Genomic DNA, 26,390 nt, shown 5'->3' with positions numbered 1-26,390 from the left:
TATATGCATCCGAAGAAGTGGGCTGTAGTCCACGAAAGCTTATGCTCTAATAAATTTGTTAGTCTCTAAGGTGCCACAAGTCCTCCTGTTCTTCTTTTTACAAAAATGATGAAAGGTCTAGAAAACATGACCTATGAGGGAAGATTGAAAAAATTGGGTTTAGTCTGGAAAAGAGAATACTGAGAGGGGACATAATGGTTTTTGAGTACATAAAAGGTTGTTGCAAGGAGGAGGGAGAAAAGTTCTTAATTTCTGAGGATAGGACAAGAAGCAATGGGCTTAAATTGCAGCAAGGGAGGTTTAGGTTGGATGTTAGGAAAAACTTCCTAACTGTCAGGGTGGTTAAGCACTGGAATAAATTGCCCAGAGAGGTTGTGGAATCTCTCTCATTGAAGATGTTTAAGAGCAGGTTGGACAAACACCTGTCAGGGATGGTCTAGATAATACTTAGTCCTGCCCTGAGTGCAGGGGACTGGACTAGATGACCTCTCAAGGTCCCTTCCAGTTCTATGATTCTATACCATGACAACATCTGGAAGGAGGGTCCTAACTATGGGATAATTTCCCTGTGCTCCAGTTCAATGTTCTCCTTCCCTGAGACTTTCATCCCCCTCAACAGCACAGAGGCTGTCAGATTGGTGGTGGGACCGTTCTTCTGTGTTCCAGAAAGTCTCATCTATGTACCTCTCTATCTTGCTTAGCTCCTCCAGTTCAGCCACTCTGGTCTCCAAAGCCTGTACACGGTCTCTGAGGGCCAGGAGCGCCTTGCACCAAATGCACACATACACCTAATCAGACATGCTGCATTGGGTGCAATAAACTGGATAGCCCCCACTCTGTTGCTTGACTTCTGCCTACATTCTCTTTTTACTCCTGAAGCTGGTTCCTTTGTTGTTCTTTTGTTTTAATCTGGGGGTGTTTTTGGCTTTAAGTTTAAAGTTTAAGGAATGTTAAGTGTATCTAGCCCCCCCCCCACACTCCTTCTGGAGAACTCCCTCGCAAAATTACCCTGTTAGCCACTCCTGTTCCCTAGCTCCTCTGGCCCCTTAGGAGGTGGCTTTTTAAAGCCCTGGTCTTCCTGAGTAGCCTCGCCCCCTGGTTAAGGGTTGATGGGTGCTAAAGGGCTTAGGGATCAAAGCCTAGCCAAGAAGTTCTCAGCCTTGCCTAGCAGGTTGTTAGGCTCGGCACAAACACGGTCCCCCAAACAGACCACAGGGTATATTTCAGGCAACATGTACACCACAAACACAGACACTACAGACAACAAACTTACCCCAAGGGTAACCTAATCCTTCCTCCTTCACCTGGAGAACTCCCTCACAAAACTCTCCTGTTAACTGCTCCTGTTCACTAGTTCGTTCTTTTATATCCTAAAGATGAGCTCTTCGTTTCCTTTGCCTGGCTGACATCAAAACTACTGAAAGCACTTGGAAAAAAACCTGGAAAGCACCACTGTATTCTTTACCTCTCTGATATTTCCATTCATAGCTTTGTCAAACATTTGCATTTTGAGCTGAAATTTCCCAGGGAAGTAAATCAGCAGAGCCATTTTTAAATTGCAAGCATGAAGGAGAGGCACTTCCCTTTTAGAGAAATGTTTTTGTTTTGCTCAACTCAAATAGGATGCTTTTAAACTTCAAAACAGCTATGGATTTAGCTGTGGTGAGACAAGTACTTCAACTCTGTTAAAGAAGTTCGGTTTGGAAAGTTGAGAATGACTGGAAAGGAAGTTACAGGCTGTGTTTTAGAAGGATTGTCAATGAGATTTCTTCTATAAAACCTCATGCTGAAGCCCAAACTATTGTAGAAAAAATGAAACTAACAGAACAACTAGTTTCAGGAAGTTGTAGTCTGATCTAGCTTCTTTACAATATAGTAGTTGATGTACTTGTAAGTACAGACAGAACTGTGCAATTCAGGCTCCAAGCTTCAAAAGACCTCCCAAATTTTGTAACTCCTTATTCCCAAGAATGTGAGCCAAGTTGCAGCTGTTCATTTTTTGGTTAGTTTGGGCAACTTTTGACTGTACTCTATCCTTATTCGTAGGTGCCTCTGTCATCTTGAAAGAGTCACTTGTCTGTGCCTTCATCTGGAATTGAAAAAGCTTACTGTTCAGAAAGAAGAGTTCATTGTCGTGCTAATTTTTTGCTCTTGCCTTAAGTAGCTTCACCTTTGAGATGAGTGAGATGGTCTTTATTTGTACAGGTACACAATCAGTACAGCTTCTTACCTGTAATATGTGAAAAAATTGAAATTTTCTGAACACAGAATACAAATATTCACTTGTCACATCCCTTAAATGGGGTTTTGGTATAGTACCTTAATCATGGGAATAGTTACACTGGTATTCACATTGAAAACCTGTGAAACTAGTCCCAGATAAGAGCATTATAACTTCATGGGTGAATTGATCACATTGTTTTAAAAAAAAATGTACCCTACATAAATAAGGTTCTCATTTACAATTATGTTTCTTTCCAGTAGTTTTGTAATTATTTTCTTAATAGAATATATTTGGATGTAACATACATTTTCCTGTGTTTTGTAAAGGATTTTAAAATTTGCTTATACTATTTTGTGAAGTAATTTACAGTGGCTTTGAAGAGGTTTCTTTGAAGATCTAAAACTCATTGTTCAGAAGATGCTGCTGAGGAGAAGACAACAGCTGGATGTCTTTCTGTCTCATCTAAAACATAATAATCATGGGTGTTTGGCAAAATACACTTAACTACAAATTGCCCGGTGGAATAGATGAGAATTCTTACAGCAAGAGATTTGACTTTGTTGTTCACAAAACTCTACCTTCTACTGTGTGTGTGTGTGTGTATATATATATATATATATATATATATTTATTTTAAACTATGACATTAAAATACTGCTTCATGACTTTTAAAAAATGTTTTGCTTGCATTGTGGAATCCATTGCACAAAGTAGTTGAAAAGAAAATAATACAATATTTGTGTTTTAACTTTCAGCTTTGTGTTGTTCTTGGAAAGTTTCGCACCATTTGTGAATTCCCTGAACCTTGGCATTGTAAGTCCACTTCTGTTGGGCCCTCCTCCTTTACAGCTTGCTCAAATTAAGACTCAGTTGGCTCTTCAGCAGTTGACATCAGCTGCTTCAAACAATTCTACACCACCTTATACTTTGTTAAATCAGGCATTCCTGAAAATCGCCATGTTTAATCCCAGAGGAAACTTGCATCAGAGGCCAAGAGCACCTAACCCATCTGGCTCAAAACCTCCAGGAGCTTTTAGGGGAGGTGGCATACCAGGTCTTCAAAGAAAGCCTGCACCTGGAACACCTCAAGGAATTTCACAAAGATTTGGAGGACATGAAAATTTACAGCGGACAGGATCACGAAGAACTAATGTTCAGGTAACTCAACACAGAACCGATCCAAGGCAAGCAAAGGAGATGGCAAACTTACAGGAAGAGCAAAAGGAAAAGGTTCGTACTTCACGTTGGGATAACAATCCATGTCCAACTGGAAACACAAGCCGAAAGCACCCCGTGTCAACCCGGATCACAGAGCAGAATACGAATGTCCAGAGCCGTTATACAACAGAGAGTGCATCAAGTATTTTAGCAAGTTTTGGATTATCTAATGAAGATCTGGAGGAACTCAGTCGCTACCCAGATGATCAGTTAACGCCTGAAAACATGCCACTAATTTTGAGGGATATACGAATGCGCAAAATGGGTCATCAGTTACCCAATTTACATTCTCAGAGCAGAGAAAAAGAAACAGTTGGTGGAACGGGTGGTTCAACTGTTAAGAGCAAAGTGATTGATTATGGGCACACAAGCAGGTATGGATACACTGAAGATCCTCTTGAGGTGCGTGTATACAATCCTGAAGAACCAGCTGAAGAGAACAGGAAAGAATTTCAACCGCAGCAAACTATTTCAGTTCCACCATCCAATGTAACATGTAACCCGATGTTTCGAGTTGAGGAATTAATGAAACAGATGGGTTTCCATAGTGATTCATCCAATACTCAGTCATTTTTTCCAGTTGATGCTGCAGGCAAGGTGCCAGGGCTATGTATGACACCTACAGGACTCCCAATGGTGAAACCTATGAGCCAGCCTGGGATGCCGCCGCCTATGATGCCACCTATGAGCCAGCCTGGGATGCCGCCTATGATGCCACCTATGAGCCAGCCTGGGATGCCGCCTATGATGCCGCCTGTTATGCCGCCTATGCCCCAATCTGTGATGACGCCTATTGTCCAGCAGTCTTTGACCCAGCCACCTATGGCCCAACCTGTGATGCCACCTATCAGCCATCCACCCTTTTCAGCTGAACTTCTTGCAGCTGTAAGACATCATGAAAGGATTCAGCATGAATCTGGGACTAATCAGTCTAATGCACAGATTGGCTCAGGTCAGAAGAACTTCCAGACACAAGTTGAAGCTCCTATTAAGTCTCCTTTTGGAATTGTGAAAGCCTCTTGGCTTCCAGTGTTTTCACAGGCTGCTGCCCAGAAGGTAAAGAGACTTCCTACTCCATCTATGATGAATGACTACTATGCTACATCTCCAAGGATATTTCCACATATGTGTTCTCTGTGTAACATGGAATGCACTCATATGAAGGTGAGTGTTTTTCAAAGATTACTGTATAAACTTGTTGTATCCAACATATGGTTACATGTTATCTTATTCATTAGTTTTTACTATGCATTAGATAACTTGTGGAAGCTTGTGCATATTGTGCTCCAGTATGATTCCTGATCTGTGGGTTTTAAAAGATTAGAAATATTAATACTGGCAGACACCTCTATAACTTTACTGGCTAGCCTGTTGCTCTTACGACTGTATAGGCACACAAATGTTCTTTACATCAATATTAAGGCTCTTAGGTCTTTTTGCACTGGCTTTTTAATTTCTCTGCCAAATATAATATTTAACAGTTCTCTTCATTAACACCTCATAACTAGGCCACTAGAAAAACACACAGCAATTTCCATACAACAGCAGTTTTAGGATAGATTTCCATGTTGTCTCTCCCCCCGCCCCCCAATCATTTAAAAAAAAAAAAAAAAAGCAGTCTGAGTGGTGGCAAAGATATCACTCTGAATGTGAATTGGTGCAAGATGGTCTTACCAGAGACTGAAGAGTAGCTCTGAGAGGTGTTAACTGCTTTCATTTATCTAACTGGGGTCTCAATTCTGAAACCGAAAGACCATTTCAGTGTTTAAAATCTTCAAAGAGTTTGGGAGTATGGGGAAAGGAGAAGATCATTCTAGGAGGAGAAGACCTTGGGGAGTAAATGACAGGATGTTGGAAATAACTTTTTTTTTAAAAAGGGTGATTTTTTTTTATTTAAAACTATTTGCAAAAGAATTCAGCATGGTTTTCATATATTTAAATATGCCTAAACTGTGTTACCAAAAGTTTGCAAAACCTGGGAAAAGCTTCCACAGAATTTCCTGGTGCATTACTACTGCCTTGTTTTAAAGAGGACTAAATGTGGTTGAGGACAATAAAGAGAAGCTTCTGTACTTGTAGAAGTACAACTGTATTTTAAATACCCTTTTTTTAATGGGCTTCAGTGCTTCTAGTTTTAGTATGTATAGGTTTTTATTCTGTTAAATTGTTAAAACTTAAAAAAAAGAAATTGGGGTTCTGATTAAAATAGAATGTTACTTAATGCTGAATGTAGTAACAAATTTGGGTTCGTAATTAGTGATTTTCTTTTCTAAAGTAACTTATGTAGCTGATTCTCTTGGATGTGAACTACTCAGTATCTAGCTCACTTGTCCCTTTTAAATTCAAGAAAATATTTATACTGCAAGTATTGACCGGAGATGCAGTTCTTTTAACCTGAATATTCTGCAACCTTATTTAATGTATGTGTGTTGCTGCTGTGTGGACAGTTGAGAATTTTTCACAGGAATTCATTAATGTGGCTTAGAAGAAAATGTTGCAAAACAACCAGGATATTCTTGAATAGCCTTTTTTGAAAAACAAAGGTACAAAGGGTGGGAAGGAATCAGATTTTAAAAGCAAAGAACGAAGATCTTTCTTTCAACAAAAGTTCGTTAACACTCTGTACATATGTATTCCAAAAAGTTCATGAATCCAAACAGTACTTTTGGTTTCAGCTTTCTAGTTGGTTTTTTCAAGTAAAACATCTGTTTTTTTGTATTTCAGTTACAATTGAAAGATTTCAAGGTAAAGATTTCTATGCATCCATCTTATTGTCCTCTTTGAACTCATGATAAATGTTATGCTGAAAAGACAAGTATATGATTGAAAGTTTTTTTTTTTTTGTACCTGAAGGTAGAACTGGATCTTCAGATGTTTTGCTTTTAGGTTAAATTTTTTTTAATCTTTTTGTTAGCTTGGGTATGCTACAACTTTGCAGAGCAATTGATTCAGACTCTCCAAGGTGCAAACTGTGACTTTATAAAATGGCAAATAGGAAAAGCTTGAGACAGTCTAAAAGAAGAAAGGCAAGCAAGCAGTGATAACAAATAAAGATATATAATGAACTATGAACAGGATGAGAGAAATGGCAAAGTGGGGAAAACCCCCATCACCTCAGCTTCTTCTGAAGTTGGGAAATATATGTCAAAGAGGATGCAGACTAGTTTCATTTTGCTAGGAAGACAGCTGACTCTCAAGTTCAAATTATTAGTGGTGATTGTTTGCAAAGGATGCTACGTAAAGCAGCTGCCAGTATTATACAGAATTATAAACTTAAATATACATAGGAGTCTGTTTTTTCTCCCCACTGAAACTTAGTTACCTTTTGGAGTTTGGTGTGGCAGCCACTGTATCACCAGCAGTAGTAACCTTACGCATGATCTTGGACAGGAACTGAAGAATAACTTATGTAGCTGAGGTAACAGATTATGTTGAGGAAGCACAATTTGGCCAGGATCTAAGAATGTAGGAACGGCCATACTGGATTAGACCAAAGGTCCATCTAGCCCAGTATCCTGTCTTCCAACAGTGGCCAATGCCAGGTGCCCCAGAGGGAATGAACAGAACAGGTAATCATCAAGTGATCCATCCCCTGTTGCCCATTCCCAGCTTCTGGCAAACAGAGGTTAGGGACACCATCCCTGCCCATCCTAGCTAATAGCCATTGATGGCCCTGTCCTCCATGAATTTATCTAGTTTTTTTTAACCCTGTTATAGTCTTGGCCTTCACAACATCCTCTGGCAAAGAGTTCCACAGGTTGACTGTGCATTGTGTGAAAAAATACTTTCTTTTGTTTGTTTTAAACCTGCTGCCTATTAATTTCACTTGGTGATCCCTAGTTCTTGTGTTATGAGGAGGAGTAAATAACATTTCCTTATTTACTTTCTCCACACCAGTCATGATTTTATAAACTTCAGTCATATTCCCCCCCCCCCCCTTAGTCCTCTTTTCCAAGCTGAAAAGTCCCAGTCTTATTAATCTCTCCTCATATGGCAGCCGTTCCATACCCCAGTCATTTTTATTTCCCTTTTCTGAACCTTTCCCAATTCCAATATATTTTTTTTGAGTTGGGGTAACCACATCTGCACGCAGTATTCAAGATGTGAGCGTACCATGGATTTCTATAGAGGCAGTATGATATTTTCTGACTTATTATCTAGGATCCCTTTCTTGATGATGCCCAACATTCTGTTTGCTTTTTTGACGCCGCTGCACATTGAGTGTATGTTTTCAGAGAGCGATCCACTATGACTCCAAGATCTCTTTCTTGAGGGGTAACAGCTAATTTAGATCCCATCATTTTAAATGTAGAGTTGGGATTATGTTTTCCAATGTGCATTACTTTGCATTGATCAACATTGAATTTCATCTGCCATTTTGTTGCCCAGTCACCCAGTTTTGTGAGATCCTTTTGTAGCTCTTTGCAGTCTGCTTGGGACTTAACTATCTTGAGTTGTTTTGTATCATCTGCAAATTTTGCCACCTCACTGTTTACCGCTTTTTCCAGATCATTTATGAATATGTTGAATAGGACCGGTCCCAGGACAGACCCCTGGGGGACACCACAATTTACCTCTCTCCATTCTGAAAACTGACCATTTATTCCTACCCTTTGTTTCCTATCTTTTAACCAGTTACCAATCTATGAGAGGACCTTCCCTCTTATCCCATGACAGCTTACTTTGCTTAAGAGCCTTTGGTGAGGGACCTTGTCAAAGGCTTTCTGAAAATCTAAGTACACGATATCTACTGGATCCCCCTTGTTCACATGCTTGTTGACCCCCTCAAAGAATTCTAGTAGATTGGTGAGGCATGATTTCCCTTTACAAAAACAATGTTGACTCTTCCCCAACAAATTATGTTCATCTAGGTGTCTGACAATTTTGGTCTTTACTATAGTTTCAACCAGTTTGCCTGGTACTGAAGTCAGGCTTACCGGCCTGTAAGTGCCGGTGTAGTAAGATGAGGCCCTGAAACATAAACTCTTGTGTCAGAGACCCAGTCTGAGGCCTGAAGACTGAACCAAAGTACTTCCAGGCATTGCTAAGCAAAAGCTGGGATGTGAGCCAGAGGCAGGCCCCACTCACAGAAGTTGTCGAGAAGAGGGTTGCTAGAAGCAGGTGCATCCACACATGAGTGCTAATAAGAGGAACTTGTGTCAAGATGGCATCAGAACACTCTACAGAGATAACAAGGAACAGACAGGTGCATCTTAAAGACAGGGTCAAAAGGACAACATGATGGATAGATCTGTTTGAAACAACATGATCAAAGGAGGAGCCAGCACCCTAATGAGCCAAGGGTCAGTAGGGATGAGTAATCTGTCCTGTAACTCTATAAAAGTAGGCCTTGGAGTGCGTATCTTTGTCTGGCCTAGGGGGCAGTGGAAAGTCCCGCCACTGACTGAACTGTGTCCATTGCCAGGGGGCACAAATTCGTAGTATGTCTTGTAGAGTCTACAGGAAACTATTACTGTGCTTCATTTGACAATAAACCTGGCTCGGGTTCCTTCTGACCTTACTAGAGTCTGTAGTCTTTGGGGGTTCTCTCAGGGTTTGCTGTGTCACCTATCTGCGCCGAGCTGGGGCAGCACACAGCCGACTGTTATCATCGAACAAGAGCAGAGCACCACACCGGTAGCTACTGACAACAGCCGGGATAACCTCTGGAGCCCTTTTTAAAAATTGGCATCACATGAGCTATCTTCCAGTCATTTGGTACAGAAGCTGATTTAAATGATAGGTTACAAGCTACATTTAGTAGTTCTGCAATTTCACATTTGAGTTCCTTCAGAACTGTTGGGTGAATATCACCTGGTTACTTATTACTGTTTATCAGTTTGTTCCCAAACCACCTCTAATAACACCTCAATCTGGGACAGTTCCTCAGATTTATCACCTAAAAAGAATGGCTCAGGTTTGGGAATCTCCCTCACATCCTGAGCCATGGAGACAGATGCAAAAAATGTTTGTTTCTCTGCAATGGCTTTAGGGTTAACTACTGCTATTGGGGAAAGTGCCATTGGATTTCCAAAGACCAACACCTTCTGTTTGTCTCATCTGAAAGAAGCCATCTCTCAGCCTGGCTCTTCCACCACTATGTGGAGCACTGGTTCAATTATGGTTGAGGGGAAAAGTGCTAATGCTATTACCTGAACCATCCTAGGCTTTTCCCTGTGGGTGTTCCTGCAGTTACATACCCCTGCTTAACTTGTGAGGTCTGATCACAGCTGAAGGTGGTCCTGATGTTCACAGTATTCTGAAGTTTAGCATTCTGTCTCTTTGATACAATACAACATTTTAATCTGAAATTAGTTTTTTAATGCCTCTCTATTGCAATAGCTCTACAAAACTGAAAGATTATAGTATTTTGCATCTGTATGGCACAGTTATTTAAGACCTCATAGCGTTTACCAACATTAAACCTCACAACTTCCTTGTAAGGGATATGTATTATCATTCCTGCCACCATTGAAATGCAGCCATTTCTGGAGTGGAATGCAGCAGTTTAATAGTGCATAACAACCTTACCATAGTTTAGAACAGAAAGTGAAGAATAGCATAGCCATTTCAAATTGTAGAAGGAATTTGAGGAATAATGTAATTACACATAGTGGAGTTTGGCGAGGACCACTGGGGTTAAAATTACTGTTGCTACAAAAACTGGCCATCGGTTCTCTAATTACAAGTGATCAATGCCTTGGTTCTATGAAGATGGCACCAGCAGCATCACAAAGTTACCATGCTGGGGTATTGGGTATTGGTTGTTTTCTGACAACAGAGAAGAGTGCCACCAGCACAACTTGAGGTGGTATCTTTCTGTCCATGTGTGGTCTAAGTATTGACTCAACCAAACCTTGCTTTATCTTATGGGATTGGTCAGTTTCACAGCACATGATGAACCTGATAGGCTCCTTGAGGTTAGAGAAGGAATAAAGATTTGAACTTCTGAGTGGCCCAAATAAGTTGATTGCATGCCTATTGTTTTTCACCTCCAAGCCTTTGTTCCTTTTTGTGGTTCTGACCGAGGTTGCTGCGCTGAATGCTGTTTGGTGTAAAAGTCTTGCAGTCAAGTTGGAGTTCTGAATTATTTTTTTGCCAGCCAAAAATTAAAGCCAGTTTCATCATTGATGACTTGTTTTATTGTGAATCCTGTCTGTTCACTCAATACTTCCATTTTTTTTTTGTTTTACAGCCTTTTGTTTCAGGTGGAAACTATTTTTCTGTTAGAGAAAAAAATGGAATGGCAATTCTTCTGATTATCTGTCAGTGTTTTTTGGGGGTGGGGTGGGGTGGTTATTTTCTTCTTTCAAAATAAGCAAGCTTTTTTAAGAAAGGGAAAAGCCTCCTGTTGTGCAACAAATAAAATAACCAGGATTGTTCTAACTCATTTAGTGAATATATCCAGGAAATGTAACTTCCTTCATGACTTAACATCACAGTTCTAGGTAAATTGTACAGTAAAATACATTATAGCTTTAAAAGTGTCCGTATCCTCACTATTTTTAGAATGAGATTAGTTTGTAATTTGTGTTGAATGAATTTGTTACGTGTTCATTGGATATTATAATTGGGCAACAATGTTTTAGTTATTTTATTTTAGGTGTTTTAACCTTTGTTTTAAATCTATTTGGGTTGAAACTTCTTGGATTTTAAATTCAATCTGAAACATGTGAAAATAGAGAACTATGTGTATGCTTCTGCATACATTACTTAGTTCACAGGACAAAATATGATTCTATTCATCTTTATTCCTAGCTCTTCTACGTAACATTCTGCAGCAGAACTGGCATGCACAAGAGCACAGGTGTGATGCTAATGTAGATGAGGCTTGACTGACTGAAAGAGGAACACTTACCATGCTATAGAGGGATCTTGGGCCATACCTTTTTCAGAAAGAAAATCCTTGTATAGCAGGGTGGGAGAGGGATAGTCTTGGGGATTAGGCAATCAGATTGGAAATTGGAAGGAATACACTGGAAATGATGATGATATGAAATACAAGAGGGAATTGGGGAAATTAAGATTCAGAGCAAATGATTAGCATATTTGTAAGGGAGGAGAATGTCTGGAATCACTTTGTCTGCCATTCTGGTTAATGCTAGGTGGATTGCTAGCTAAAAAGAGACTTGGAAACAAAATGGCCTCTTTACACCCCTCCCTAAAAATGAGTGGTGATTTTTCTAATTTGGGGCCAGAAAGAAGATGGGTGGGTTAATTGTTTTCCCTTTCTTTCCACAGATTAATCAATTTAATCTCCAGTTTTTTTAGCTACAAGTGTTAAACCTAGGTACAGTTTATTCTAAGAATAGGAAAAATGGATGCTGATATTTGGGAGAAATAGTTTTTCTGAAAATTTATTTGTATTTTATTGCAAGTTGCAATCTTTAAGTGTTCTTTGCTATGCATACAGCTCTGCAGTCAGCTATGGCAGTGGTAGTGTCTCAGAGTCTGCAATATTTTTGTTCCTGAAGCAAAACAATCTCAAGAGGAGTCCTCTTTTAAAAGAATAAAAATAAAAGTTCTTAATATATTTTGTCAAAACAAGTGTTAATATTAATTAAGGACATTTTAATAGTAAAGTATTAGTAATACTGTGCACTTTGAATCTTCAGAATGTTTTACAAACACTAGTAATGAATCCTCACAACCCCTCTGAGACTGGTTTTAAAAAAACCTATAGGAAGTTTTATTTGGTTAACTTTGTTTTACAGACTTAAATAAAAATAAACTTTCAACACCTGAATTTTCTGTTTTTTTTTTAGTTTGTAACTCATGCTTTTGTTTTGGTATGTGGGTAGTGCTGAGCAGTGAGGTGCTGTTTTGTACCGAACTTGCTGTGGTACTTAAATGGAGAGATCTAGTTGAGGACAGGGTTAGTTGAATTTCCCTTTTTGTGGCTTTAAAAGAAAAAAGCCATTACAAATGTTTCTCTGCACTATCATGATAACTTCTGCTGGTATGTGGCAGGAGACAGGACAGTATTCTAAAATTTCACACATGATTTTTTTTTAAATATACTGTATAAACTCTGAAATGTGTTTGGAAAAATAATATACTTTTACCAGTAACTGTGTTCTTGCAACAAGGAACACTTGTGGCTTTGGTAGCATGGGACTTCAATTTAATTTATTTTAAAACTGGTTTTCATCCTGTTGCAAAACTGGTTTTACGTTAGAATTTTGCTATTTTATAAAAGTTTACATATTTAGTTGCAATATATAATATCTGTTTTTAAACCATTATTAAAATGGAATGGAAATTGGCTTTAGGGAAACTTTCATTGGGATTTGAGAACACTCAGTACTTTACAAGTTTGGGCCCGTCTGTACTGGCAAACTGACCATTGGTACCAATAATTTTCAGCAAAAGGTAGGTCAGTTTGCTAGTGTAGATTAGGCAATAATGTTTTTTGCCCCAGTCTTGCACATCTTAATTAGTCTCATTTGGTCTACTCATGTATGGTCTTAACTTTAAGCACATGCAGGTGTGAGGCCTTACATTGGTCCTTTAGGCTATAGTGTCGCAGCTATTAATTTCCAGCCAAATGTTCCCAAATATAAATAAAAAATATTTCAGTGTTTATACGTGGTAAAAAATGCTTCATCTCCACGTGAATTAACTGACATAAAATAAAAGTTTAAAATAAACTTTTTGTTTACCATATATTTTAATGCATAAGTAAGGATGAACATTTTAAAATTCTGATCTTGAGTTTTTGAAGCATTTATAATGGCATAAGTCTTAATGACTTAGCTTTTGATATCTAACATCTTAAAATTGCACATCTGTGTTTGCTGAAATTATACAGTTTCTTAGTTTGTCAGATTTTCTCAACGTAACACATTAAATTCTAAATTTTTTTAGATGATAGCTAATAGTCTTGTATATAACTGGCTGTTAAAGGTTTTTTTGAGTTATCATAGAAGATTAGGGTTGGAAGAGACCTTAGGAGGTCATCTAGTCCAACCCCCTGCTCAAAGCAGGACCAACCCCAACTAAATCATCCCAGCCAGGGCTTTGTCAAGCTTGACCTTAAAAACCTCTAAGGATGGAGTTGAAGTAATGATGACTGAAACAACTCACTCTTTTGAAGCAAATAAATTGCTGATTCGTTTAATGTAATGAATTGTTTCTATGTAACTCCTGCTAAAGACTTCATTTGTATGTGTGTGCGTTAACAAATTTAATGTGATATTAGTGGTTTTTTATTTAGTATAAAATGTAGCCATTTTAAGATGAGAGAGTTGAACTAAACATCAGATTTTTTGATGACTAAAATTTTGCCAATGATGGAAGACACAATAGAAAAATTTGCTTTATATTAATTTTGTACAAATTTTGGCATTTATACATTAATCAAACTTCTGTGAATATCTTTTTCTCCAACAGGATTGGATTCAGCATCAGAATAATCCTGCCCACATTGAGAGCTGCCGTCAGTTACGTCAACAGTAAGGGATTTCTGTTTGTGTGTACGTTTGTACAGTAGTCATATGTATCAGAGGGGTAGCCGTGTTAGTCTGGATCTGTTGCTTTTTATAGTAGTCATATGGTATAGCATATCACTGTCATATTTCTTTAACTAGCCCTGTATGTATCGATCATCCTTATTTGTTTTGGGTAATTATGATAGAGTTTAAGTTAACATTATATACTTACAGTTGTTGCTGCCCCAGGACTTGAGCTGCATAACCTATTGCAGTGTAAATAAGTTAGGAACGTATTTGGAAATCTCAGAGTAGTTCAGGTTGCAAGTTCAACTTGTTGCATTAACTATTTTATTTTTAAAACAGGTATCCTGATTGGAATCCTGAGGTCCATTCTTCGAAGAGGTAACTGCCTTTGAGAAATAAGGCAATTTTCAATTACTCCAACAATAAGAAATGAATTCAATAATGATTTACTTTTCCTTTACCTAGTTTGCTGCTTGTAAGTAATAGCTATGGTGCTCTTATGTTTTTATTGTACAATTATGTTAAATGAAGGTTTCCTATACTTGATCATAGGTTCTCTACACAACAGCAGTACTAAACTGTTGGGGTTCCTCTTTCAGAGAAAAGTACAAGGCTGAGTGAACAGTCTCTGGAAAAGCATGGAGAGCAGTACTGTCTTGCTCAAGATTAGATGCCTTTCTGGCAGATATCCTTTAGTCAAGCACAAATTACTGGGCTCAGTAGATAGTATGTCACCATTATCTATGGCCTGTGTTATATGGAAAGTCAGACTAGATGATCTAATGGTCTCTTCTGACCTTTAAGATCTATGCATACGTGAATTTTGAAACAACTTTATTTGAAAACAGACTGCAGTCTCTACTTTTCTTGTTCGCTTAATTCTATTTATATTTCAGCACAATCAGAATATTCTGTTATTCAGAATTGTGTGTGTATTTTTAGCTTCTCTTGTGTATAAATCAGGAAAGAGATGGATAATTTTCTGTTTCCTGAAGTCAGCCTGTTGCAATTTGCATGAAAGTGATCATGAAATCTTAGATATCTGTCTTTGACAGGGTTACTGGTCTAGGGGATAGGGAAGAAACAATAGATGTGATATGTTAATTTTAGTAAGGCTTTTGGCATAGTTCCACATGACATTCTTATAAGCAAATTAGGGAAATGTGGTCTAGATGAAATTACTATGTGACGGGTACCCATCTGGTTGAAAGACCATAATCAAAGAGTAATTATCAATGGTTCGCTGTCAAGCTAGGAGGATGTATCTAGTGGGGTACCACAGAGGTCAGTCCTGGGTCTGGTACTATTCAGTATTTTCATTAATGACTTGGATAGTGGAATGGAGAGTATGCTTATAAAATTTGTGGATAACACCAAGCTGGAAAGGTTCCAAGCACTTTGGAGGACAGGATTAGAATTCAAAATGACTTTGACACTTGGGAGAATTTATCTGAATTCAGCAAGGTGAAACTCAAAGACAGGTGCAAAGTACTTGACTTAAGATGGAAAAATCAAATGCACAAATACAAAATAGAAATAAGGAGCTGGGGGTTATAGTTAATCACAAATTGAATATGAGGCAACAATGTGGTGCATTTGTGAAAAAGGTAAATATTGTTCTGGGATATATTAGCAGGAGTGTTTGTATGCAACACATGGGAGATAATTGTCCAGCTCTGCTTGGCACGGGTGAGGCCTCAGCTGGAGCACTGTATCCCGTTCTGGGGTAACACTTTAGGAAAGATGTGGATAAATTGCAGAGAGGTTAGAGGAGAGCAACAAATGATAAAAGGTCCTCACCTGTGAGGGAAGGTTAAAAAAATTGGGCATTCTTGAGAAAAGAAGGCTGAGGGGGAATCTGAAAACTGTCTTCAAATATGTTGAGCTGTTATAAAGAGGACTGATCATTTGCTCTCATGTCCACTGAAGGTAGGACAGTGGTAATAAGCTTAATCTGTGGCAAGTGAGATTTAGGTTAGATATTAGGAAAACCTTTCTAATGGTAAGAGTAGTTAAACTCTAGATTAGGCTTCCAAAGGAGGTTGTAGAATCCCTATGATTGGAGGTTTTTAAGAACAGATTGGATAAACCCCCTATCAGGGATGGTCTAGGTTTACTAGGTGCAGTATCAGCCCAGAGAGCTGGACTTGAGGACCTCTTGAAGTCCCTTCCAGCCCTATATTTCTATGATTCTATCTCTCTTGGGAAGCTCCTTGTTAAAAGGCTGAAAATATGAACACACAAATTACTGGGAACAGATCTAGTGCACAGGCACCTTTTAAAATGTATTAATGATTTTGTCTGAGAATACATATGGCTGACTAAGTTTTGAAACATTGAATGAAGGGAGAATTTTATGTTAAAACTTCAAGTGCATGTTTTTGTTGTTGCTAATGATTGTTTTGGAGTGCTGACATGCTCAGTGCAGTACAGAACGAAGCGAAAGAAAAGGTTCCTACCTCTAGGAACGCGTCAAACATTAGATAGCAATCTTTGGGGTGAGGGAGCTAATAGGCTTAAAGGTGTGCAAGGTTTTATTTTTGTTGAGAGGCGTCAGTCAGACCCAGAGCTGCTGGCTGTTTTCTGATGTATTACTTGTGCATTGTTCCCAGTTCAGCAGTAGTTACTGGATCTTCCATCCACAGGGCGGTGTTATGATTCTACTTAACTACTGTGATTAGTCTATGTAATATAAAAACGTTTTTTAATGGAGATATGAGTAATAAGATTTTACAGGTTGCCTTTCTCTAATTTCAGATTCCACTAAGATGAAATTTAATATACAGCCTCATACTGCAGACAGCTCTTTTACCTTTCTCTCCCACTGCACTGTCTTCCCACTATTCCTGTCCTCACATTTTGCATTTGCTGCTTTCTCATCTGTTTCTGATAGGCTTGATATAGGAGTTACTGATAAAATTCTATTGCTTGTGTTATGCAGGAAGTCAGACTAGATTTTTATGGTCCCTTCTGGTCTTAGAACCTCTATGAATCTTCAGTCACCTTGCAGTTTTTAGTCACTCAGTCTCTCCTGGACATCCTGTTCTTCCTTGGCTTTTGTGGCCTGGCCTATCAAAATTCTCCTACCTCTGACTGCTTTCATTGTCTCCTAAGGTGATCCCTCTTCTCCCCCTGGCCCTCAGGGCTCTGTTTTTCTGTAATGTCATCCCTGTATACTTTGTACTTTGCCGTCTGCATCAGTTCACCCAAATTTAGGTAACATCTATTTGCAGCTGTCTAATATTTACTTCAATCCTGGCATGTTGTCTTTGTTTATTCCCATGTATCTGACTGTTTTGCAGGGTTATTGTCCTATATTGCCCATCACGAAACTCAATTTCAACTTAGTCAAAACATAATTAATTCTTTTTTCTGATGAACCCTCTTCTCCTCCTATTTCTGTTGTTGACAGCACCACCATCCTCCCTGTCTCTTATGCTCAAAACCTTGGGGTTATCTTTTTAGTTTCCTCTCCTTCTCCCTTCAAATGTTGTCACCTCTATCCTAGTCACCTCTCTTCAACTCAATTCCCGGTACTTAAATTCCATTAAGGAACTTGTGTTACTGGAGTTTGAAGCACACTTACTTTTATCTCCAGTTTTAGTTTTATTTTCACAAGTTGTTTCAACAGACTGTTTAAATTGAATTGATCCTTTTCAAATTAGATAAGGAACTACTTTGGGTAAGCTGGTCATCTACCTTTGTTTCACAGAAATGAAGGCGAGAGAAAAGAAAATCAGACCCCAAAGAGACGTTCCAACTCTGCTAGTCCTGGTCCTAGGCATTCAAGAGGATCAGGCTCTGGCCACATTCTTCGCCGGTCCCGATCTCGATCCCGATCCAGGAGCCCTGGCCGTTTCAGGCTAGCAAGACCAAGAAGTCGAAGTCCACGGCAGATGCGTCGTCCTAGCCCTAGACACAGGTCTAGGTCACCACAACGATCTAGAAATCCTCTGAGGTGTAGTCCACGACCCCAAAGATCTGCTAGCAATGAATGGGCATCAAGGAGGACAACTAGATCTCCAGGTAAGGAGATGGATATTACAGAAATTAAAGGGCAAGCTATCAGACTGAAACTTTGGTAGTTTTCAGAAACTTTGGAGATAGGATAGGATATCTCCTAGAACTGGAAGGGACCTTGAAAGGTCATCGAGTCCAGCCCCCTGCCTTCACTAGCAGTACCAAGTACTGATTTTGCCCCAGATCCCTAAGTGGCACCCTCAAGGATTGAGCTCACAACCCTGGATTTAGCAGGCCAATGCTCAAACCACTGAGCTATCCCTCCCCACAACTTTACTTGTCCTCGAGCCCACCTGCCAATTTGATTATATAATGGAAATAGTGAAACTCACCATTCACTAACTGCTGTCAAGTGCCTGGAACAATGCTGGAGAAAGGTGTTTTTTTTTTTCTTTCCCTTTTTCTTGATAGGTGTTAATAATAGAAGTGGTAAATTTTCAGACAATTATGTTTTGTAAGCTGATGGTGTCTCCTGAGCCATGAGAACTGAACCATGTTTTAACAATTCCATACTTCAGCTTTCTTTTTCTCCTGCAAAAGTTTGTGGTGTGTGGGTTTTTCCCCCCCCCCTCAAATCTCAGCAACACCTAAAACAGTGTGGAATGTCATCCCTGTATCATTGTAGCTTTTGGTGACATTATCAACCATTGCAGATTCTATGAAGGGTATCGGGTTCCTCACTCCTCATTTCATCTGCAAGATCTGAGGCCTGCCTTCTAGCCGTGTCAGTAGTGGGGAGAAGGGATTACATTGCTTGCTGAGAGAATGTTAATTGTACCCCTGCTTAGCTCTTGGATCAATGAGGCGAGATTGGAGCAGAGAGCAGTTTAAGAACCCTCCCTCCCCCAGCGTAATAATTGCAAAGCTGCTCTGGCAACTGCAGTATAGAAGAGAGGAAAGAGGAACAGGAGGATGCATGGCAAGGGCAATAAATAGAGCAGAGGGCTGGAGGTAGTGTAGTGCAGGGGGAGGAGGAGCAGAGAAAGCTATATTAAAATCTCTACTAATTCTTTCACACTTGAAAGTGTCTCTTAAAAGGTGGCTTGAGGAATGATGAGCAGGATGGGATTAAAAAAAAATTCTAGGATGCTAGCTGGGAAGATTTTAGAAATACAAAGTACCCATGGACACTTTTGATTCTCTTCCTCTTCTCTGCCCCTCACTCCGTTTCACCCAGTTTGAAAGTGTGTGCAGCTCTTAAAAGTTCATATTCTTTTGGGCAACTGTGCGTGTGACTTAGTTATGAAAATGGAGTTATGCTTGCCAAGGGGATATACCCTGCGGTTGGGGTGATTGAGGCCCAAAACTTCAGCCTTGTTTACACAAAAATGTTGTTGTTGTGTTAATTTTTTTTAAGTTCCAATTAAAACAGTGTTTGGGTATTGAAAAATTCCTCTGCGGTGTTTGTAATCCAAACGTTGCAGCTTTGTACTACTGCACACATTTAGGAATGGAAACTGACTGTTGTCTGCTTCCTTTGTCCGGGCTATGAATGTATTGCTGAAAGAAAACAGGCAATGTTCATGGTAACAAGTAAAGTTTTGTTTTTGCTACAGTTTTAATTATATACAATGATAAAAGGAAAACAAACTTGGTTAAAAATACTAGGTTCCTTTCTGTCTTTTCACCTTTTTTCATAATTTTCCTTTGCACTTTTGCAAATTATCAGATTTGTTTAGATAAATCTGCAGTTTCTTACAGCACCAATCCTGCTTGGGAAACTGATAAACAATGTATTATAGAAAAACTGTTTTTCTTTTCCTCAGACAAAAAGGCAGCCTTGGAGGCTGTAGTAAAAAGTTTGGGAGCCAGTTTCGTTGCAGAGTTCAATAAACAGAAATCACTTCAAGCAGCTGGACAAGGGTCCTCCGGGATAGGAAAAGCATCACCTGCACAAGGGATTTCAGGGGTAGGGAAGATGCATGGATCTATGAAAAAGCCACTAAGTGCTACAGGTCATCACAAGACTTTGAAGAAAGATTTATCATCTGTGCCTGGCTCGGCTGCTTCTAAAATGAAATCTGAAATTGCTGGTGTGCAAGAAAAGAAAGAGATGAATTTTGATGGGAAAGCTGCAAAGGAAACCAATGTTCCTCGGCCCGCTCCTTATAACAGAGTCAGTGTTTTTGTATTTTCCATTGTGGTTTTGAGAATTTGGTTAATACATCTCATCTTGAGGGAGATCATTTGGAAAAAGTTGTAACTATTCCCTTTAAACAGCTGGTTAGCTGGCTTTGTATAGTAGAAATTGTAGTCTAAATGTAGCAGTTTACTACTTGCTAGTAAGTCTGATAAGCAGTATTGCAACACGATATGTTCAAAGTTGAAAATTATTCAGGAGATGCGTATAGGTCATTCTGACCTCTGACTTTGACAGCATTCTAAGCATGAATTCACTTTTCTGGTCTTAGAAATAAGAGCAATGCAGTATTGACCAATTAATGTGCATTTCTGTGGTACTTGTTTTAATACTGTCTATTCCGTAGTCCTTATTCATTTATGTATTTATTAATAATGTGTATTACATTAGTTTTTAGAGGCCCCAACTGAGGGACCCCATTGTGCTAAGCACTTGTATATACACAATCTAAGAGCGAGACCTTGTCCAGAGCAACTTACAACCTAAATAGACAAGACAGACAAAGTAGTACTATCTCAGTTTTACAGATAAGGAGCTGAGGCACTGAGAGATTAGATTATTTGCCCTTACACATGGGAATCCTATGGTAAAGATAGGAATTGAGCCCAGATCTCCTGGGTCCCAGCTGAATAATTTAATGACATGACCTCTGTTCTCATAAATTTGTTGATAGGCACCTTAAGCCATCCATAAACAAGTGGGTGGTGTCTGCAGAATATTTTTTTATTCTTATTTACCACTGTTTAGTTTTGATGGATGCAACCAATCATGCTGCTAGAAGCAGGTGATTTTCCATCATCAAAGTGTACAGCAAAGAGAACATTATATCTTTCTAAATAGGATAAATGTAAATTAAATAGACGATATCCAAATGAAACTAAATGACATTGGTAATATTTGTGAACCTGTGAAGCACCTTATGCATCACAAGACTAAACAACTTAAAAGGATTTTAAAACTTTATAACACTTTTTAAAAACTAATAGCCCTAATATTCAAAGTAGATAATAATATTACAGTTACATTATACTGTGGTCCCACATCATATTTTACAAATAAGTTAAAAACTTTTAGACATACTTATGAAATAAGGGAGGACAGGTTTGCAGTCTATCCTAGTATTAATCAAAACTGCCAAAAGTTAACTTACCAGTCTGTTTTTAAACTTGCAATGATTTTCATTCAAAGCTTTTTTTCTTTTAATGTGTGTGGCTTAGAAAATTGTTGGTTGTTATTTACAGCTGTTGAGAGAGAAGCTTTTGAGTTGTGGCACAGTTCTCCATATATCGGATTTGCCGGATGATGGCTTTTCAGATCAAGATATTAAAAAAATTGTTCAGCCATTTGGTAAAGTTAGTGACCTCCTGGTGCTTCGCTCTAGAAATGAGGTAAGCTATATTCTAAGGTGCCCATTGATATGTGGCATCTATATGCCATACTTATAGTGTCTTAAATGCACATGGCTATGAACTTTGTGGGGAGGAAAGCCAAACAATTGAAACCTGTCAATTCTCAGTGCCAAAGTGCTTATAATCTAAGGCCACCGAGCTTGTTTCAGCCATTAAAGATGCCATAGGTCGTCTTGCAAGAACAGGCACCATTAGCTCTGTCAATGTCAAAATAAGCCTTAGTTGTTTTCTGAGCTGAGAATTGTTGAATCATCTAGATATTTGATATGTTTTAAAAGTTGCTTCCTGTAAAACTGTATTCCAGTTTTTTTCAATAAATTTCCGACTTGTGTGTATATATTCCTTCACGGTCACATGGTGTGAACAGATCTCCTGAAACAAAATATAATTTGGTTTTAGTGTTCAACTGTATGGCATATAATTCAAAACAAACTTGCAATTTATTTTAGGCCTTCCTAGAAATGAACTACAAAGAGGCAGTGATAGCAGCTGTGAAGTATGGTGAGACAGTGCCAGTGCTGGTAAATGGGAAGCGTGTGAAAATAAGCGTAGCAGAAAAACCAAAAGCACCTCCTGGCCAGGTAAGCAGGATATTGGAGAATAGGGTAATGTTTTGTTGTTGGCTTCTTAAGTTAGCTTTAGAAAATGAATGATTAAAGCTACAGGTTTCTTTGGGGAATTAAGATTGGTATGGATCTCCACCTATGGAGGAACAGTAGTCTAAAACAAATATAAATGTATCTGATTCCAGCTCTTGCATTTCTTTGCTTGCTTATGGACAGAAGATGTATATATTTGGATAAATGTAATTATTTTTTTGGAGAGCCATAGAAGATGTAGTCTATAGAAACAAGATGTAGAGAACACAGTAAAGTTTTACTTCATATTCTTTCTATAAATTACAGGTCAAAGTAAGCCTAAAGAAGGCTCCACCGAATGTAAAGAAAGCTGCATTGAGTACAAAGTAAGTGTTGACATGCATGCATGGTAAGTACCACCTTTGCTAGTAATTCTTGAAAATAGTAATGGGTGGAAATCCATTTTCTTTCTAATGTTTTCACATCTGTGAAATTGTTTTTTAAAAACTTATGAAATCCACCTGTCATCTCTGATCCTGTTTCTTTCGCATGTTAGAAAAGATGGAAACAGTACTACCACTAAGAAGACTAAATCTGTTACTACAGCTGCTTCTGCAGGTGAGTTCTAGTCACTCTTTCTCTGATAATCTCTCCCTTTCCTCCTTGGCTAGTCTGGGTTTACTTTTACTAACTCTGGTTGTGACTGAAAGCAGGCCCAGGAAGGGGGCTAGAAAACAATTGGTTTCTCCTTGAAATTTCCTCTCTTAATGCAACCAAACACTCCTTAAGAAAATAAATCCCTAACTCCTGTGCTCCAATAGGTTGATCACAAGTTGTATGCTTTTATCTGTAAAAGGTGAGTATGGTATTTATGGTCCTATAAAATCAATGGGTTTTTTTCTATTAACTTTAATAGGCTATGGATCAGCCCCATAAACACAGCTGCCTCCAAGGTCCAGACCAGTGCTGCTCAGTTATTCAGCTGTCAGGAGGCACTGCAGCAAGTGCCTTATGCTCCCTTCTAGATCCCAGTGCAGGCTCCATTTGATCGATCAGTGGTCTAACACCCTACTGAAAGATTGAAGACCATTGCTAAAATAGGGCTTTATAATTTTTTGCCACCAGGCTTTATGTTTTTAAAGCAAAACAGTCTTCTGATTTAGGATTTGTAATGACACATTTTTCTTGTTACTTCAGGAAAATTAACAAAAGCCGGACAAACCACAACAAAAGCAGTTAAACTTGCTGGTAGGTTTTAGATTTTTTTTTTTTTTAATATACATTTGAAAGTAACTAAACAGCCCTGCCGCCATGTACTGTTATTCCATTAGCTTTCACAAGCAACTGTAAACAGGATTAGGACAAGTCAGTATTTGGATGGGAAACCAGTCAGGTGTTTAAATATACATGTTGCTGTTGATTCAGTTGGTGGAACTCTCCTTGTGTCATTATTGAATCCAGTGCCTTAGGCCTTAGCTACACTTACCCGCTAGTTTGACGGCTGGAAATCGAACTTCTGGGTTCGACTTATCGTGTCTAGTCTGGACGCGATAAGTCGAACCCAGAAGTGCTCGCCGTCGACTGCGGTACTCCAGCTCGGCGAGAGGAGTACCGCGGAGTCGACGGGGGAGCCTACCTGCCGAGTGTGGACCAAGGTAAGTTCGAACTAAGGTACTTCGACTTCAGCTACGTTATTCACGTAGCCGAAGTTGCGTACCTTAGTTCGAATTAGGGTGGGTAGTGTAGACCAAGCCTTAGTGTCTGTTTCTTCAGATAAGGTGTAAAATTGAGGTTCAGATTACTTGTGGTCATTAAAAAATACACTTTTTGTAAGAACAAAACCTCAGTGTCCTAGCCTAATTTGTATTTTACTTGTCTAACTCCCTCTGCGGTTACTGTTGTTGTTCTTGCCCACTTCTTGTCTCTGTTGTTGTGTTGCTGTGCACTGTTAAATAGCTGCCTCTTTTTACTCCAGAGCTGGTTGCATTTCAGTCATGGATGAAGTGATTCCTATGAATTGTATACCATTTTGTAGTGTGTTTGGGATTCCTTTAGGATTGAAATTGGTGTAATAATATCCACTTATATTCAAGGGTGCTGGAACAGTTTTTATAGCGCTGGTGCTGAAAGCAGAAACTATGTATTTGGTGGTTGTTACTACTTCAAGCTAGGCCCAGTTCCAGCACCCCTGTTTGTATTGAGTTCTTAAGTTACAATTATTTTACTTAGGTAAACATGAAGTAACAAAGAAACCGGCGGTGCAAACAGATAGTAAAACGAAGAAAACTTCAGGTAAGGCAAATGAGAATTTTCACTCTTTCAATGAAAACATGCAGAAATTGTTTTCCTTCTAAAACGGAAGTGCTTCAGGTTCTAAGGCAGAGTCCCAGCTTTTTTCGCCCTGGAGTCGCCATTGTAATAGATGTCAAGTATCAGGGGGGTAGCCGTGTTAGTCTGTATCCACAAAAACAAAGAGGAGTCGGGTGGCAACTTAAAGACTAACAGATTTATTTGGGCATAAGCTTTTGTGGGTAAAAAAACACTTATTCAGATGCAACCTGAAACCACTTCAGATGCATCTGAAGAAGTGTTTTTTTACCCATGAAAGCTCATTGAGCTCCCAGAGCTCTTTTTGACCCTCATTTCCTCAGATTGGTCTAGGGCATTCTGCTGCCGCCCCGCCCCACCCCTCCCCCAGTTTGGGAAACACTGTTCTAAGGAGTCTCATCTTCTCATCACCAACTGTGCTTATTTGAGAAGAATAGACACCTAAAATTCTAGGTTCTGATACTGAACTGAGGCAAGAGTAGCATCCCTCACTGCCAGGAATTGGCATATTTCTGTATAAAGTGCCTATAATTAATGGAAGAGCATGCTTATCAAATTGCCTTTATAGAATCATAGAATATCAGGGTTGGAAGGGACCTCAAGAGGTCATCTAGTCCAACCCCCTGCTCAAAGCAGGACCAATTCCCAACTAAATCATCCTAGCCAGGGCTTTGTCAAGCCGGGCCTTAAAAACCTCCAAGGAAGGAGACTCCACCACCTCCCTAGGTAACGCATTCCAGTGCTTCACCACCCACCTAGTGAAATAGTGTTTCCTAATATCCAACCTGGACCTCCCCCACTGCAACTTGAGACCATTGCTCCTTGTTCTGTCATCTGCCACCACTGAGAACAGCCGAGCTCCATCCTCTTTGGAACCCCCCTTCAGGTAGTTGAAGGCTGCTATCAAATCCCCCCCTCATTCTTCTCTTCTGGAGACTAAACAATCCCAGCTCCCTCAGCCTCTCCTCATAAGTCATGTGCTCCAGACCCCTAATCATTTTTGTTGCCCTCCGCTGGACTCTTTCCAATTTTTCCACATCCTTCTTGTAGTGTGGGGCCCAAAACTGGACACAGTATTCCAGATGAGGCCTCACCAATGTCGAATAAAGGGGAACGATCACGTTCCTCGATCTGCTGGCAATGCCCCTACTTATACAGCCCAAAATGCAGTTAGCCTTCTTGGCAACAAGAGCACACTGTTGACTCATATCCAGCTTCTCGTCCACTGTGACCCCTAGGTCCTTTTCTGCAGAACTGCTACCTAGCCATTCGGTCCCTAGTCTGTAGCAGTGCATGGGATTCTTCCATCCTAAGTGCAGGACTCTGCACTTGTCCTTGTTGAACCTCAGGTTTTTTTTGGCCCAGTCCTCTAATTTGTGTAGGTCCCTCTGTATCCGATCCCTACCCTCTAGTGTATCTACCACGCCTCCTAGTTTAGTGTCATCTGCAAACTTGCTGAGAGTGCAGTCCACACCATCCTCCAGATCATTAATAAAGATATTAAACAAAACCGGCCCCAGGACCGACCCTTGGGGCACTCCGCTTGAAACCGGCTGCCAACTAGACGTGGAGCCATTGATGACTACCTGTTGAGCCCGACGATCTAGCCAGCTTTCTATCCACCTTACTGTCCATTCATCCAGCCCATACTTCTTTAACTTGGCGGCAAGAATACTGTGGGAGACCATATGAAAAGCTTTGCTAAAGTCAAGGAATAACACATCCACTGCTTTCCCCTCATCCACAGAGCCAGTTATCTCATCATAGAAGGCAATTACGTTAGTCAGGCACGACTTCCCCTTCGTGAATCCATGCTGACTGTTCCTGATCACTTTCATTTCCTCTAAGTGTTTCAGAATTGATTCCTTGAGGACCTGCTCCATGATTTTTCCAGGGACTGAGGTGAGGCTGACTGGCCTGTAGTTCCCCGGATCCTCCTTCTTCCCTTTTTTAAAGATGAGCACTACATTAGCCTTTTCCCAGTCATCTGGGACCTCCCCCGATCGCCATGAGTTT

The 26,390-nt window shown here is 39.5% G+C and overlaps 1 protein-coding gene across 48 annotated transcripts in view; it reads left to right on the top strand.

Annotated features, from left to right (window-relative positions):
• Positions 1-26,390, top strand: part of ZNF638 (zinc finger protein 638) — a 70,705-nt gene that overhangs the window by 8,553 nt on the left and 35,762 nt on the right. For 28 of the 48 annotated variants that reach the window (XM_065597350.1, XM_065597348.1, XM_065597338.1 and 25 more), the window contains exons 2-12: positions 2,980-4,606; positions 13,835-13,896; positions 14,239-14,277; positions 17,612-17,925; positions 19,686-20,035; positions 21,301-21,447; positions 21,918-22,049; positions 22,374-22,432; positions 22,603-22,664; positions 23,244-23,294; positions 24,276-24,338. In XM_065597350.1, the coding sequence (XP_065453422.1) occupies positions 3,182-4,606; positions 13,835-13,896; positions 14,239-14,277; positions 17,612-17,925; positions 19,686-20,035; positions 21,301-21,447; positions 21,918-22,049; positions 22,374-22,432; positions 22,603-22,664; positions 23,244-23,294; positions 24,276-24,338 (2,704 nt within the window). In that variant the 5' untranslated portion in view covers positions 2,980-3,181. Of the gene's footprint in view, positions 1-2,046; positions 2,206-2,979; positions 4,607-6,166; positions 6,188-13,834; positions 13,897-14,238; positions 14,278-17,611; positions 17,926-19,685; positions 20,036-21,300; positions 21,448-21,917; positions 22,050-22,373; positions 22,433-22,602; positions 22,665-23,243; positions 23,295-24,275; positions 24,339-26,390 lie in introns of all 48 variants that reach the window. The other 20 variants (XM_065597343.1, XM_065597342.1, XM_065597341.1 and 17 more) reach the window with 4 other exon arrangements.

Source organism: Chrysemys picta, chromosome 5 (assembly GCF_011386835.1).
Source record: "Chrysemys picta bellii isolate R12L10 chromosome 5, ASM1138683v2, whole genome shotgun sequence".
Taxonomy (NCBI): domain Eukaryota; kingdom Metazoa; phylum Chordata; order Testudines; family Emydidae; genus Chrysemys; species Chrysemys picta.
Note: the sequence above shows the minus strand (reverse complement) of the source record. Positions and strands in the feature narration are given on the sequence as shown.